The following is a 17,720-nucleotide window of genomic DNA, read 5'->3' as shown; positions in this document are numbered from 1 at the left end:
AGCTAGTCTGTAACTTCCCAGGCTTGCATCATAGGGTTGAGAAATGTAAGGTTGCCTTAAGGGAGTCACAGATGCAATATACATAAAGTCCAGGAACACTTTCAATTATTTATTGCACGAGAACAAAACATTGTACAAATATCATACATATGTCATTTTTAAGAGAAAACCTGAAAGTTTTTCTTTCGTGTATACCATCACAGCATAGTTTGGTAATTTGCCGATAGTCAGCGATAGTCGCAAACATGGTGAGTTCAGGTACGGAGCGAGCTTTCTGTGTGTTGGAGTTCGACAAAAACAAGTGTGCTACAGCTGTTCAACGGATGTTTAAAACAAAGTATGGTAAGAAGAACACATTAGAGATCTGGTGTATGTACCGCCACTACCATGTGATGTAGCAGAGCTCTGGGAGAGAATATGGGAAGTGACTGCTACAGTCGACGGTGCCATGCTTGGAAGGGTATGGCAAGAATTTGATTACCATACTGACGTCTGCCGGGTCACTCAAGGTTCGCAGATCGAATGTTTGTAAAAAAAAAACTTTCAGAGTTGCTCTTCAAAATGCAATATGTAAGACATCTGTTCAATGTTTAGTTCTTGCGCAATAAATAATTGGAAGTGTTCCCGGACTTTCTGTACACCCTGTATATACCAGAAGCTATTACCCAGATACAACAGCAATGAACTACCATAAGGACCGGATGGAACAAGTCTTGTAGACTGCCTGTACATGTGTACCATCAAATGAGCCATGCCACATAACAGGTACACTATTGTCTCTGCAATGCTGTACCAATTATTCTTATGTCATGTGTTTCTTGCTCATTTCTGTTGGCATTGTTATTAAAATAGTACTGAATCCTTTTCCCATTTTCTATAAAATCACAATATTTCAAAGGAATGGACATTTTACAAATAAAAATCAGTCTTATTTTTAAAAAGGTTTATTTAAAAACCTAAAATTGTAGCACTGCTGCTATGGTTAATTGTTATCTTGTTTTTTCCACCCATTTATTAGCAAAAAATAAAAAATACACTCATTTTTTCCCCATCCCTACCATTGTCGTCCCAAAGCCAAGTCAAGAGTGCTAACCACTGCACCAACTCACTGACTAGATAAAGAGGCAGAAGTGCAATATGTGTAGGGGGAATTAAAACATTTAGCTTGTAATGTCCACCCGGTTGGTAAGTAGTTAAAATTGGTTTAAATACCTGTGAATATCTTGCCTTCGGTGTCCCTCGACAAATGCATACATGAGCTAAAATATGCTTCTTCAATAAATACAGGATACCGTAATGGACTTCACTACAATGACGTAGGCCACAAGTGAAGTAAAGTAAGTACGTAGATTTATTCATTTCAAAACCTGTATTTATGAGCTCATGAACAATCTTCGGTGTAATAAGCCTCGTTGTTACCACTACAGCTAGCCGATGGTAGCACATACTACACTGGCGATATTAAATAGTCCATATGCATTAATTTGATAGAAATGTGTGTGTGAGGTCCATTGCATTGTTAAACACTCATACTCGACAAAGTACGAATACAAAATCACGTATCATTATGCCTTTTGCGATATTAAATCAAACTGTTTAACACTCCAAAATAATCCGTCACTGCACTGTTCTAATATGCTGTTTTAGACAATGCCCAACACACAAGTTGCTCTATTGTAAATCCAAACCTGAATCATGCACCAAGAACTTAACTGTACGCACAGATCTGTCCCCTAGTGGGTCTAACACTCATCTGCCCTAACAGTACTCAAGGCCGAATATTAATACTTTTCCTACAATGTACTACTGGTTATAATAATGCAAAACATAATTTATAGTATGAAATAGTTAAACAACATTATCAAACACGCTATAATATTCCCTATTTCACCAGAACAAGTACAAGACATTTTCCAAACACATAAAAATCACATTAATATTGAAATTGCAGAAATAAGCATTCTAACAATGCTAAACGATCAATTATCTATATTTTGTTAATTAGGCCCGAGATTTAATTCCTACCATTTACAGATGATGGGAACAAAATATATTATTGAAACTTCCTGGCAGATTAAAACTGTGTGCCGGACTGAGACTCGAACTCGGGACCTTTGCCTTTCGCGGGCAATTGCTCTGCCAACTGAGCTACCCAAGTACGACTCACGCCCCGTCCCCACAGCTTTACTTCTGCCAGTACCTCATCTCCTACCTTCCAAACTTTACAGAAGCTCTCCTGCGAACCTTGCAGAACTAGCACTCCTGAAAGAAAGGATATTGCAGAAACATGGCTTAGCCACAGCCTGGGGGATGTTTCCAGAAACATCCCCCAGGTAGGAGACGAGGTACTGGCAGAAATAAAGCTGTGGGGACGGGGCGTGAGTCGTGCTTGGGTAGCTCAGTTGGTAGAGCATTTGCCCGCGAAAGGCAAAGGTCCCGAGTTCGAGTCTCGGTCCGGCACACAGTTTTAATCTGCCAGGAAGTTTCATATCAGTGCACACTCCGCTGCAGAGTGAAAATCTCATTCTGAAAATATATTATTCTTTTATCTAAACTTTTCCATATATTAATTTCCTGAATCTTATTTTGATTGTTGATGGTACGAAGGGTAATGTAACTACTATTTTTTGGTATTGCTATTATTCTTCTAAAAGCCTTTTTCCTATTATCGAAAAGTAATTGAATTTAATTATAGTTAAAGATATAAAAGTATTGATGTAGTGATACATAATGCAGGGGTGGTAACCATAAGTGTGGAATGTTAAAAGCTCTGGGCAGGAGCATGTAGAGAAACTGTGTCTGAAGTTTATAAGTGTTGTTTACAAAGCCTTGGATATGTGTATACCTAGTAGAACAGTTCATGATGGGAGCACCCTCCACAGTATGCCATCTCTGGAAAGAAACTTCTAAAGAAGCAGTGACTGCTGTACAGTAGGCATAAAACAAAGCATATGGTTACAGACAGATACTGAGTAAACTGCTTTTGGCTGTCAAGCTACTGATGTGTGAAGGCTCCAATGACTATAGTAGTTGTCTTACCAAAAGTCCTCTCACAAAATCCAAATATATTCAGGTCATGCGTAAAGACATGAAAGTTAGTGTCTAAACACCTATGAATGCCACAGGAACTGAAATTGAGGGTAGCTAGGCAGAAATGCTCAACTCCATTTTCGAATGCCTGTTAAAAAGGAAACTCCGGGAATTCTGTCACACTAATTCTCACACCATTTCAGAGATGAGTGGTGCAGATATTAGCATCAGTAGAATTGAGAAGAGCTGAGTTCAGTAAAACTGAACAAAGCTTCAGGGCTGACGGAACTGCTATATGATTCTATACAATTTTTTGTGGTCCAGTTAGCCCCTCTTGCAACCATAATAAACTCTGCATCCCTTGAAGGAAAGACTGTGCCCAATACATATAATAAAGCATAGTCACACCTGCCTACAAGAAGAGTAACAGCAGTGAGCCACAAATCTTTGACATCAATCTGCTGTAGAATCTTAGATCATATTCTGAGTTCAAATACCAACCAACATGGACTCCATAAACACTGGCCATGCAGAACACAATTTGCACTTTTCTCTCATGACATCCTGAATGCCAGGGTTCCTGGCAGTTATGTAGATGCTGTATTTCTTACCTCCAAAAGCACTTGACTCAATACTAAATGAAATTTGGGGCTGGATTGGAGGCTTCTTAGTGTGGAGGATGATGTATATTATGTAGGGTGAAAAGTCATTAACAAGTGTAGAAGTAGCTTCAGGCATTTCTGAACACATTGCAAGTAAAAGCAGTTCTGAATTATAAGTGAATACAGAAAGGTCACTATTGCCATGTGGATAAGCCAAAAAATTCAATGTTTATTTTCTGATGACATATTTGTGAATTGTACCAACCATGTGCAACGCTATCTCCAATATGAATCCCACATTTTATGCAATGGCAGTGCTGAATATTCATTACTACATGTTGTAATTTGCCTTTTTTAAAATTTAAGGTATGCAGAGGCTGATGAGGAGCTCCCACAGCTCAACAGTCATTGCTCATAAATAAATATAACAAAAACCATTTCTATATCTACATCTACATCTCTACTCTGAAAATCACTGTGAGGTGCATGGCGGAGGGTATGTCCAAAGCCAATTATTAGAGTATCTTCCCCTTTCATTCACATATAGAGTGTAGTAAGAATGATTCTGTGAATGCCTCTGTGCATAAAGTAATTATTCTAATCTTATCCTCTTGATCCCTATGTGAGGGACACTTAGAGGGTTGTAATATATTTCTAGAGTCATCAATTAAAGCTGGTTATGGAAACTTTGTTAATAGACTTTCTTTGGAAAGTTTACATCTATCTTAAAGAGTCTTCCAGTTCAGTTCCTTCAGTACCTCTGTGACACTCTCACACAGATTAAACAAACCTGTGACCATTCGTACTGCCCTTCTTTGTGTTATGTTCAATTCCCCTGTCAGTCCTGTCTGGTACGGGTCCCACACACTTGAGCAATATTCTACAACTGGTCACACGAGTGATTTGTAAGCAGTCTCCTTAGTAGACTGATTCCACTTCCCCAGTATCTGCCAATAAATTGAAGTCTACCACCTGCTTTACCCACAATTGAGCCTATGTGATCATTCCATTTCATATCCCCACAAAGTGTTGCACCTAGGTGTACTTGTATGAGTGGCTGATACCAACAGTGACTCTTAAATATCATAGTCATAGGATATTACATTTTTTCATTTTGAGAAGTGCAAAATTTTACATTTCTGAACATTTAGAGCAAGCTGCCAACCTCTGCACCATGTTAAAATCTTATCAAGATCTGATTGAATACAGAATCTGCAAAAAGCCTGCTTTTAGTTTTAATATTGCCTGCAAGGTCATTAATATACAACACAAATGGCAGAAGTACCAACTCACTTCTCTGGGGCACACCTGAAGTTACTTCTACATCTGGCATTGATGTGTCTATTGGTAGATAAATAAAATAGAAGTATATTCAAATCATGTAACCACATAGACACATTACAGGTTGTGAAAATGGTCATAGCCTAATGTTCACTCAGTGTATATCTTGCTTGATTTTTCCAACACTTTGCTACTGTTTTGGAAGATAAAGACAAATATTAAAGTTTAGAATTTTCCCTTTCAGCCCCTGCAGAGCCTGTAGAGGCTGCAGATTTTGAAATGGCTGCCTCCCTGACAGGTAAGTTGTTCTGTTTTTGTTTTTATTCTAATCAGTCACATTGATCTTGAACTAAAAAACATTAAACATTTTGAATGAAACATACTGCTCGTCACAATATGTATAAATTCATATCTTAGTCATAACCAGTAATTTGAATATATCATTTTTTGTTAAACTTCATCAGGATTGTGCTTTTATGTTGTTATTATTGTTATTTTCTCTTATGAAGTACTGCAGGAAGGTGAATGAAAAGGGTTGGTTCCAGCATTTGAGTGATAAAATATTTCAAAATAGGAATTTTGTCTTATGATTTATATTTGAGGTGGCTTTACCAACTGTAGCCTTTTTTGAGATGTAGAAAAGATCACAATTTTGTTCAAATTGTTGGTTCATACACAAAACCTTAACTTTTTTGCCCTCAGTCATAGTTTTTTTTTTATTTTGTCACTGCCTGCATTCCCAATTGGTAACAAATTTTGTTCAGATATTTTGAATCATATTTCCAAGCTTCAACAATCTCATGAATTTTGAATGGAAGTATTGTGTCACTAGCTGTCTGTGAACTGAATAAACCTTGTGTTGCGGATATTGACCTATTTTTCTCACTTTTTTGCTTTTCATTTGTTTGTTTTTTTATTATTATCTTATTCATCATTACCATCAGCAACAGGTTTATACATCCACTGCTGGATGCAAGTCTTTTCCATGCACTACTGTTTTCACCTATATGTGTCCATGTTGCTCCAAGATGTTTTGTAATGCCATCTACTCACAACCATTTGGTCGTTGCATCTATCTGCTATTATCTCCTTGGATAGAAAAAAAAAAAAAAAATATATAATATATATATATATATATATATATATATATATATATATATATATATATATATATATATATATATATATATAAAAAGAAAGATGATGAGACTTACCAAACAAAAGCGCTGGCAGGTCGATAGAAACACAAACAAACACAAATATACACACAAAATTCAAGCTTTCGCAACAAACTGTTGCCTCATCAGGAAAGAGGGAAGGAGAGGGAAAGACGAAAGGATGTGGGTTTTAAGGGAGAGGGATTGGAATGACTCCCTACCCTCTCCCTTAAAACCCACATCCTTTCGTCTTTCCCTCTCCTTCCCTCTTTCCTGATGAGGCAACAGTTTGTTGCGAAAGCTTGAATTTTGTGTGTATATTTGTGTTTGTTTGTGTTTCTATCGACCTGCCAGTGCTTTTGTTTGGTAAGTCTCATCATCTTTCTTTTTAGATATATTTTTTCCACGTGGAATGTTTCCCTCTGTTATATATATATATATATATAGAGGGAAACATTCCACGTAGGAAAAATATATCTAAAAACAAAGATGATGTGATTTACCAAATGAAAGTGCTGGCAGGTCGACAGACACACAAACGAACACAAACATACACACAAAATTCAAGCTTTTGCAACAAACTGTTGCCTCATCAGGAAAGAGGGAAGGAGAGGGAAAGACAAAAGGATGTGGGTTTTAAGGGAGAAGGTAAGGAGTCATTCCAATCCCGGGAGCGGAAAGACTTACCTTAGGGGGAAAAAAGGACGGGTATACACTCGCGCGCGCGCGCACACACACACACACACACACACACACACACACATATATATATATATATATATATATATATATATATATATATATATAATCATTTGTCAATCTACCATCCATTCATCTAGCTAAATGTGCTGACCACCTCCAGTTCATTTTCATACAGCTATAATGGGTTCTTTCACTCCATTGGGTTACCTGATCCATTTATCTGCCTTTCCAAGGACTTTCAAATATCCAAATTTCCTTCACTCATTGAGCAACCCTCAGTTTTTGTGCCATAACTCTGTATCTACTGCCAAAAGTAAAAATTGGTGATTCACACTGATTGTAAGCTTTTTTAGACATGCTGGTAGTTTATTTTGGAAACTTTCTTTACCTAAAGGACTCTTATAAAATTTTTACTGTTTTGATAACTTTTTTCCAATCTGGTCATTATCTTCAACTTCCACAAAAACTCATCAACTCATTCTATGACTTCATCATTAATGTGTACTCTGTTTTCAAAGTGTTAATTGTATATTACTTTAGTTTCAAAGGAAAGTATTTAGGATAGAACAAATACATTTACACCACAGTCCTATCAGGAATCATTTAAAGAATGTGTATTGCACCAGTGATTTTCATTTACCTGCGAACGTCTGCAGTTGTCCATTAGAGGATGCTGAATTCAACCTACACCTGCTGCTACACCATTTGAGACCTGCAGAGATGGTGCAATGTGTAGGTGAAGTCACATTTTGTGAAGATTCATGTACAGTGAAGCATAAGATGGGTCAGCGACTGGTAATCAACCCTGCTAATGCATTGCGATACATTGTGATGAAGTTATGATAAACTATTCTTTGTTAAGATGGTACTGATATAGAAGATGAATCATTCAAATGTTTTCTAGTATCTATTATAATGCAAAAATATTATCATCCCATTAGAAATGAATGTTACTGTAAAACTAATACATAATTACAATGCCAGTGATGATAATGAGCAACACTTCAATGCAAGCAGTAGTGATACAGCAAGTTTGAGAAGAGGTGACGGAAGCAGCGACAGTGAATTCCAAGCTTCTCCTGACAAGAAGTTTAAAGTAAAAAATGTCATGATGGTATGTGATGACAACACACCAGAGAACATATACAATGATTGGCACATCAGAGGTTTCAAAACATACGACAAGCTCCTGAAAATGTACCCTAAACTAAAGGCTAAAATCATTATCAAAAGCTTACTGGACTATGTGGCAAAGAAAAGAGAAGACAGTACAGTTTCCAAAATAAATCATATGCTGGAATTCAGTGTCTCAAACAACATGTAATGGCAAAGTTTGATGAAGCTTGAGAAAGCAATTCTTCCATTCATTATTGGCATTTACAAATGGACATTGGATGTAGCCAAAAATCTCAGGTGTACAAACTTTACAGAATCAGTTGGATTTACTACTTATTTAAAAAAGGTGTTTGGGATAACATCATACCACATAACTATGCTCCAAGCATGAAAAGATAAAGATGAGAAAAAAGAGACAGAGCTCAAACATTTGTTACTGAAGGCAATGTGTATATCACAACAGAAAATATCCAGATGGGTACTGTATGGGAATGTGATCAGAGTCAGTTCAACTATGAGCTTTCTTTTTAAATAACATTATCCATGAAAGGGGAGAAAACACCATCTTGATGTTAACAGTACAACACACAGCTACACAATTTATGTTTGCTATATCAATGGATGGACAATTGGCAGGCAAAAAAAAACGATTCCAAGACCCAAATGAAATTTGGACCTTGTTTGTCAAGGGAAAGAGAAAAATGATGCCTATGATCTTCATAGACACAGGTGTGAGAGGGAAAATAACTAAAGAACATCTGGAGACCTTTTCCCATTAGTTTTGAGTACACATTTGCTGACAAAGTCACTAGTACTTTGTGACTCCTGATCTGGACATAAGGATGAACAAGTACAGAAGACAATATCACCACAGTATAAGAAAATAGCAGAAGAAGGAACCAAAAAGTTAACAGTAAATATGCCTTCAGTGGAACGAACAAATGGCAGGGAAGCAGCACAGAAGACAATATCACCATGTAAAAAGATTGAGGTGGAAGCTGTACCAGAGTGAACAGAAGTTAAAAACAACCGATCACGATGAAGCACCAGGCAGAAGTTAACATCCAAACAACACATGAACGCTTTTTATGGCCCAATCCACTGCAGAAGAAAACAATCAGGAAAAAGTCCAAGACTCCCAGGAGGTGAAAATCAAGACAGAAATGAAAAGAAGACTTGACTTTACTCTTCAAAGAATTAACCAGGCAAGGAATCTCCCTCTCATAGAACTGAATAATTCTTTAATTCTCCTGTATCATAATGTACAGGGCTTAACCAGAGCTATAAGATCTAGAGGTCCTTTAGAATGGCACGTTGAAGGAGATTTCAAACTTGTAACTGAACACTGGCTGCAAGGAATACAAAAATGTGCAGTTGGGATTTCAGACTTCCAGTTGATCAGCAGCTTTTGCAGGGAAACATACAGAGGGGGTGGAACATGTAAATACGAAGAACATGTATTAAATGTAAGGAAATTAGGTTTAAAAATGTCTGTTGTATTGGAAAAGATTTTGAATATTGTTTATGTGAACTCACAGAGAGTAAAATTATAACTGCATTTATATATAGGTCCCCATCTGGCAATTTTGAATTGTTCTCTGAAAATTTGGAAAATATTCTGAACTATCTAAATAGTCATTCAAAATACATAATTGCGCTTGGGGATTTCAATGTTAATTTCAATGACAACTGTAAAAAAGGGTATGAACTGGTTAATCTACTAAAAACATACAATGTGGACATGATGTGTTGAAGATACCACCAGATACGGCAGCACTAGTGAAAGTACTATAAACCAAATATTCATTGACATATGGGATATAAGTAGGTACTATAATACCAAATAATACAAAAAGCACTCCGTCTTCAGGCCACAAGTGGCCCATCGGGACCATCCGACCGCCGTATCATCCTCAGCTGAGGATGCGGATAGGAGGGGCGTGTGGTCAGCACACCGCTCTCCCGGTCGTTATGATGGTTTTCTTTGACCGGAGCCGCTACTATTCGGTCTGCTCCTCAATTGGCATCACGAGGCTGAGTGCACCCCGAAAAATAGCAACAGCGCATGGCGGCTGGATGGTCACCCATCCAAATGCCGACCACGCCCGACAGCACTTAACTTCGGTGATCTCACGGGAACCGGTGCATCCACTGCGGCAAGGCCGTTGCCCCAAATAATACACCCATTAATAAAAACACTGATTTATTGTACTTGATGGCACAATGTATACAACACAAGGACAAAGAAAAGGGCGCCAAGAAGTGGGTCTCTGCTTGACACTCAAAAGAACATGGCAAAGAGAAATCAAACCTTCGTAGCAGGTGACGGTCGATGTTTAACTACTTCTGTGAACGTCGCCACAGACAAATCAAAATGTGGATTTAAATCTGAGGTATTGGATACAGGTTTCTCTGATCGTAAAGCAATTAAATTGACTTTAGAGAAATCTCATGACAAAAGTGACAACAGGAGATATGTTGAGAGAAGATTAATTCGTGGAGACAGCATTAGGGTCTTTAATCTAATTTTAAAAAATGTAAACTGGGACATGGAAACCAATAGTTCTGTTGGTATAAAATTCAAAAAGTTCTTGTCAAATTATAAATATTGCTATGATATTTCATTCCCTTTGAAGAGAATGAAAATAAACAAAAAATCAAATTCATGGATAACAAGTGAAATCAAAGAGTCATCAGAAGGTCTTAGAATGCTATATAAGTGTGCAACGCAAAGTACTACCTTGAAACCATACGTAAAGTGTTATAGGAAAAAGCACAAGAAAGCTATAGTTGCTGCCATAAAGAAGCACTATGATTCATATATTTGAAAGGGTAACAACAAAGTGAAATCTATGTGGAAAGTTACTAATAATCATACAGGCAAACATGAAAATGCAGTTAATAAAATCACCATAAAATACAGAAATGAAATTGTTGATGATACACTTCTAATAGCTAATATATTTTATGATCATTATATTAATCCAAAATGAGATTTTCACTCTGCAGAGGAGTGTGCACTGATATGAAACTTCCTGACAGAGTAAAACTGTGTACTGGACCAAGACTTGAACTCAGGACCTTTGCCTTTAGCAGGCAAGTGCTCTACCATCTGAGCTACCCAAGCATGACTCATGACCCACCCGCACAGCTTCAATTCTACCAGTACCTTGTCTCATACCTCCCAAACTACACAGAAGCTCTTCTGCAAACCTGCAGAACTAGCATTCCTGGAAGAAAGGACATTGCGGAGACATGGCTTAGCCACAGCCTGGGGGATGTTTCCAGAATGATATTCTTGTAAATGCACAGAATGGTTTCAGAAAAGGCAAATCTACACAAACAGCTCTCTTCAATTTCCTAAAACTTGTTTACACAGCTATTGAGGACAAGGAATTGATCTGTGGGTTGTTTTTGGACCTTTCCAAAGCGTTTTATCTTATAAATCAGGAAACAAAGAGTACAAATTTCTCAGGATGGAAATGTGTACCATTCTGAATATGAAAGATGCAATTATGGGGTGCTCCAAGGCTCAGTATTGGGACCATTGTTATTCTTGATTTTTATTAATGAACTACAACAGTTTATTTGCTGATGATACCAGCTTCATTATAAAAGGGAAGAATGATTAAGAGATGCAGCAAAAAATCAACAAAACAGCAGAAAAATGATTTAAAAATATATGTCTAGTTGTCAATAACAAGAAAACTGTATGGATTAACTTCAACCATATAAGGAACAAAAATAGGACCAATGTAAAATTCACATTATTGAATAGCTAAATTCAGCAAAAGAGTCACATAAATTGTTTAGGATTATGGGCAAATGAGCATCTAAGGTGGGAAAACATGTAGAAATGCTTAACAAAAAATTAAGCAAATACTATTACATATTAAGGATGCTTAAAGGTTGCTGCAATACCGAAACATTTTTAAGTGCTTATTACGCGTACATGCATAGTCTACTGAAGTATGGTATAGTGTTCTGGGGAAATACCTCTTTTGCCAAGCAGTCTTTTAAGCTCCTAAAGAAAGCTGTAGGATTAATAAGTGATGTTGCTTACAGAGCACTATGTAGAGGTATCTTTAAGGAACTAAAAATCATGACCTTACCATCTGTATTTATATTTGAAAGTACCTGTTTCATTAAAGACCATCAAGTTTCAGCTCTGAATAGTGAGATCAAAATTATCAAACAAGGAACAGGGATGACTATCATAGGGATGTGCACAGAAAATCAATATATCAGGACACTGCTGTATACAAACCAAATATTCTTTACAGTGCTTTGCCAGATAGCATAAAAATGATACCAAACATTAATACATTCAAAAAAGAACTTAACAATCTACTAATAAACAACAGCTTCTACAGCATTAATGAATAACTGGAATTTTGCTCAAATCTGTAGGTCTGCTTCATAACTCTCTAAACAAAAATTCATAATTATCAAACCATTCCTAGATAAAACCAAACTTCTTTTATCCATGTATGTATCTAATTATGCACCTAACTTTTGTGCCATATGTTACTAAGCCTAGTTAACTAAAGTACTGGTATTTAATAGTTTTAGTAAAATCAGCTAAGGTGTTTCACCAGCTTCTATTCTATCTGTATGTACATCTACAATTTTATAATCTAATTAAGCAGAATGTTGTTGTTATAAAGACGTGTTGGTACCAATGATAAGATTTTGTACATGATGTAAATATGTAATATTTTATACTGTTCTGTACTTTGACAAGTCCAATAACATGAACGTGATAATACAAGTGCTAAATAAATAAATAAATAAATAAATAAAAAGGCTCTAAAGATGTAGTTTTAAAACTCATTCCACCTACAATACAAAATATGCAAAACCTCTGAATGTGTATTTCTTCACACAGTATAAAATATATGGCAAGAGAATCACAGGCTTTCTTCAACTATGTTCCAGGAACATGCAGACATAACTGCAGGAAAGATTCTTTATCATGAAAATGCATTCCGTCATTTAGAATCAATTATCTGTAGAAGTGATGATCAAACTAATTTGCTTAAGAGCCAATGCTGACCTTTATAATGACACCTTGGGCCCCATCGGAAAGGGTGAGGCAGCTGAGGGAGGGGGGGTTGCAATGTGGCCACTCAAAGGGAAATTCAGTTTTTACCAAACTGTTGTCATTGATGGAATCTTACCACATTCTTGTTTTAACTGTACATTTTATAAGGTATCACATCAAATATTTTGAAGTGAAAACGAAAGTTGTATATTGGGACCACATACATTTTTCTGAATTCTTACATAGTAACTGTTGCATGTGAAATGAGTTATAAGTGTCATTTTACTGCTTTTGTGCATGCAGTTATACACTGCACAAACTTAAGGTATGATTTCAAAAAGAAATTCAGCAGTTGCATATCTTACAAGTTCACAGACATACATCTCACTTTTAAAACAACCATAGAATGATGAGTGACTAAAATTAAGAAGCCACAACCACTTTGGACTGCAGTTTGTCTGAAATTGGAAATCAGTCACATGATGTTTCACACTTGTTAATTTTAAGGAGATTAATCGTATTTAATTGTTTCTGTATTTTAACTTGGGTATTATGATAGTACAGTGTTTCAGCACATTGAAGATTTATCACAAAACACTCTAGGTACAATTTGCTTTAATTAATGTCAGTTAAGGACACATCAACTTTAAAAGTCCTTCGAGATTTAAGACGCATGATAATGATTTTCAAAACTGTAAGCTATCGCTGTGGTCATGTGGTTACAGACATGCAAAAGGAAGTTGAAGGAAGTATGTTAGTGTCCTGGTGCATGTTCTCTTTTTACATCTTTGTGACTTATTCATGAAACAGAATTATATTCTGCAATGTTCTGTGTTATCTCCATATAAGAGTTTCTTCTATCAGAAATGAGTTTCTTCAGTTTCGTGACAACATTCGGATTAAGAAAAGAAAGATGACACTGCTGTGAGTGAGACAATAAGCAATGACATTTATATTCTTTCATGTCAAAATATCTGACCATTTCTTTCCCCCAGAATATTTCACAATTTGAAAGGGTCAAAGGGTGTTGCTAGGCAGGAATCTAATCTAATTACTGTGAGCGAAATGAGCTGTAATGTCATTTATATTCTTGCACGTCACAAACACTTGGCTGTTTATTTCCAAATATGTTGCAATTTCTGACAGTGAGAATAGAAAGGAAGCTAAGAGCACAGCTTGAATGGTTGCAAATGAAACGAGCAGCCACCATATTTATAGTCTTGTTTGTCACAGGTATTTAGCTGTCATCAAATCATTAATTATGATTTTATAAATCTGGTGGGCAAGACGAAGATCACACCACACACCTACCAACCGATGCCACATTACCAGTTTCCAAATACCTGTTGCACATGGCAGTACTTCCTCATTTTAGTCACTCACATGCAGTGACTTCTGAAAGCATATCGGATAACAGTCCAGTGTGGCACTGCAGGGAGTGCTGAACAACAATTTGCAGCCTCTCTGTGTACACCCTATCTCTTTGGTAGTGACAGACAGGGCACAGTTCTGTTCATAAAAAGCTTTAAGAGTGTAAATTATTTCACCGATGTTCTACATGTTAGCTGCGAGTGGACACGTAAGTGCTGTTTGTTTCTCTCTAAGTTTACAATACATTGAGTATTAACTGCAGCTGCATGCCCACATATCAGCTCTGCAAGGATGCAAGATATGACTCCCTGTTTCAATCCAGCAGCCAGTTCAGCCAAGACCAAATGGAGGAGTGGAACACATCATCACGTAGAGGCCCCTGTGGGATTGCAAAGTGCCATTCTGTACATGTGCAAGGCCTACTACAGCAGCCAGTGACAGAGTGAGAGTCATGACTTCAGGCATTTACACCACGCCTAAAGCTGATTATCCACAAGATCATATGCACTGATGTGCCGTACCATAATGAATGATGACCAGTGTGGCAGCTATGCATCTGATGAAAGTGTTTCAGAGTGTGAGTGCAAAGTAGTGTTTCTTCTTCTTCTTTTTTAATGAAATTTTCACTCTGTAGGGGAGTGTGCGCCGATATGACACTTCCTGGCACATTCAAACTGTGTACCAGACTGATACTCCACTCATGACCTTTGCCTTTTGTGGACAAGTGCTCTACCAACTGAGCTATCCATACATGATTCATGACCTATGCTTACAGCTTTACTTCTGCCAGTCTTGCAAGTTTCACATGGGAGCTTCTATAAAGTTTGGAAGGTAGTAGTGAGGTACTGGGGAAAGTAAAACTGTGAGTACAGGTTGTGAGTCGTTCTTGGGTAGCTCAGCCAGGGAGATGCGTCATCTTTGCTTTCTAGTCCTGTTGTTCACAGATCTTAAATGTATCTTCATTTCATCTCCACTTTGTTGACTTTTACAACATTCATTGCATTTTTTTTTTTTTTTTTTACTTTGGGTTTATCTGACAAATAGACTAATGTTTCTTTGTAGAATATTAATATCCTGGATGAACCCCCAAATATAGTATATTGATTCACTACTGTATATTCAATGAGTTGCCTATGGAACATAAATTTGTCATTCTTGTGAATGTAGTTGCATTGAATTGTATATTCACTTAACTAAAGTATAGTTTTTAATTAGCTGATTGTCTTGAAGATGGCTTCATTGTCTTCTTATAGAGGTATGATAATGATGCAGGTTTCCTTTGTATAAAGAACGTGCACCAGTGTTAGAATTCTGGAAGTCTGGTGAATCACTATCTGTGGAATAAAAAAGCATCTGCACTTTGAATATTTGTATTTTAACTCTTCAAATATCAGAATAATGAAATGTGATATTCTTTTGTTTCCTTGAGCTATGAGTTCCAGCTACAATGTCTGCTTTCAACCACATCACACAGATGACTTGTCTGCATTACCACACAACTTCCTGCCATATGTAAAAAGAAAGAGTACGAAGATTACATTTAAGTCAAAGAGTTTTACATCACTGTCAAAGACATTAACTGATAAATAGTTATCAAAACTTGGTAAACGTGACTTTACAGGTTTTTGTATTAAATCTTCAAATTTATTCTAAACAAATAAGATGTAAATAGTTATGTATGACATAATGAATTTTGGTTTTATATGAACATATAAATTAATGAAATCAAATTACCAATACCTGATAGTATAAAAGAATTCTGAATATAACTCAGACTTGATATATTCCCAGAGTTTTTACCTGTTCTTGCCGACAGATGCATTTCCCTTTTCCTTTCACAAGATACTTTATTTCTCTAGTTATCCTTTTTTCTTTTGCATGGCTGTTTACTGTCCTTTATCATTAGCTTGTGTGGAAACATATGATCAAATAATGATATGAATTTATCATGGAATAGATTAAATTTTATGTCAGTTTTTGGTTCATTATAAATTTCATCCCAGAGGTCATCTCTTGTAGACTATTCTTAAAAACATTTGTTCTGGAGTTGTTAATTGTTCAAACTGATTTCCACTTAGGAGTATCTATACTGCAAAGCACTATTTAATTTATACTAGCTAACTATGCAGCATGATCTCAGAGAGTATTTGTTACTGGATATACAGTTACTTTCTTGCTTTGAGCTTCATCGAGGAATAATTATTAATTACAGTCCCACCACCTTAATCAAATCAAGTTCAAAAGTTAATTATTGAGAACAAATTGTAGGATCCAAATAAGGTTTTCAGATCATTTTTCTCATCAGAATTACTTTGAAAATCCATACTGAAATCACCATAGACTATTAACTGTTTGCTACTGTCTGACAGATAGCATAATAAGTAAAGTGTATTCATTATAAACAGATCAAAATTTCCTGTGGGGATCTTTATACAGTTACAATTAAAAGTTAACTGCTTTTCAGTATTAATTTACAAGCACACAATGTTTAATTAAGGTTTAATTAAGCACATTCTATCGCTTACCTAGTATTGTTTGCTTGATAGTCCTGTGTTGTATTTAATTGCTTCCTTGCTCCTAGTGCCACAATAGACTGACCATCTTACTCATAGTAATATTATAATTTTTTCTGAGTTCTTTAACATTAATTATCCTTCTTCACTGACCTCAATCTCACTGTGGTGTTAAATCCCAATCTTCCTTCCTTGCTTGAAAGCTTGATTGCTGTAGCTCAAGTACTGTTCCAGTGAGGAATCTCACTGAACAGCTTTCTACGACAGCTCAAGGAAGCGTGCAAGAAACTGATAGTGTTTGGGCTATAATCACTGTTGGTGGGCACTGATAATGTCTCCTTGGCCAGCTAAATCAGGTTCATTACTGCACAAGCTGTAGTATCATCATAGAAATGGATTTCATTCTACGATTAGCTTTGGTGTAATTTTGTGTAAGAGCTGTGTGTAAGTCTTTGCTTATCATCTTCCCTGTCGCCATTTACATTTTAACACTCTGACCACAAACTAATTCAGATTGTAGACTATTATGAACAAAGTGAAGTTTGTGTTAGGCTCATAGTTGTTTGACAGTTATAGATTAGGGCAAGGTTTCTCACAGCAGTGAAATAAATATTCACTGCATGGCAGATCAATATGAATTATGAAACTTTGAGATGATTACATTCATAGGAGTTTGAGAAACTGTCAACCAATTCTCATGAAATTGTTTCTGCGACCTGATATTAAAACAGGATTAGGAAAAATTCATCAGAAATTATGTACAAACTGGACTGTCAGTTTGATTTCTCTAGGCAGGCAACACTTCAGCCCCAATAACAGTGACATAGAATGAAATAAAAATTAATGTCACACAAAAATACCTTCAATCAGTTGTGTGTAATACAAAATAAGTGCTATGCCACTT

At 36.4% G+C, this 17,720-nt stretch overlaps 1 protein-coding gene across 1 annotated transcript in view; it reads left to right on the top strand.

The window, feature by feature from the left end:
* The window catches only part of LOC126262593 (synaptic vesicle glycoprotein 2B-like), a 229,077-nt gene that overhangs the window by 68,012 nt on the left and 143,345 nt on the right, over nt 1-17,720 (top strand). Inside the window, exon 2 of the mRNA XM_049959330.1 lies at nt 5,158-5,211. Within this exon, the coding sequence (XP_049815287.1) occupies nt 5,158-5,211 (54 nt within the window). The remainder of the gene's footprint in view (nt 1-5,157; nt 5,212-17,720) is intronic.

Source organism: Schistocerca nitens, chromosome 6, assembly GCF_023898315.1.
Source record: "Schistocerca nitens isolate TAMUIC-IGC-003100 chromosome 6, iqSchNite1.1, whole genome shotgun sequence".
Lineage (NCBI taxonomy): Eukaryota > Metazoa > Arthropoda > Insecta > Orthoptera > Acrididae > Schistocerca > Schistocerca nitens.
This window is presented reverse-complemented; position numbering and strand designations above follow the sequence as displayed.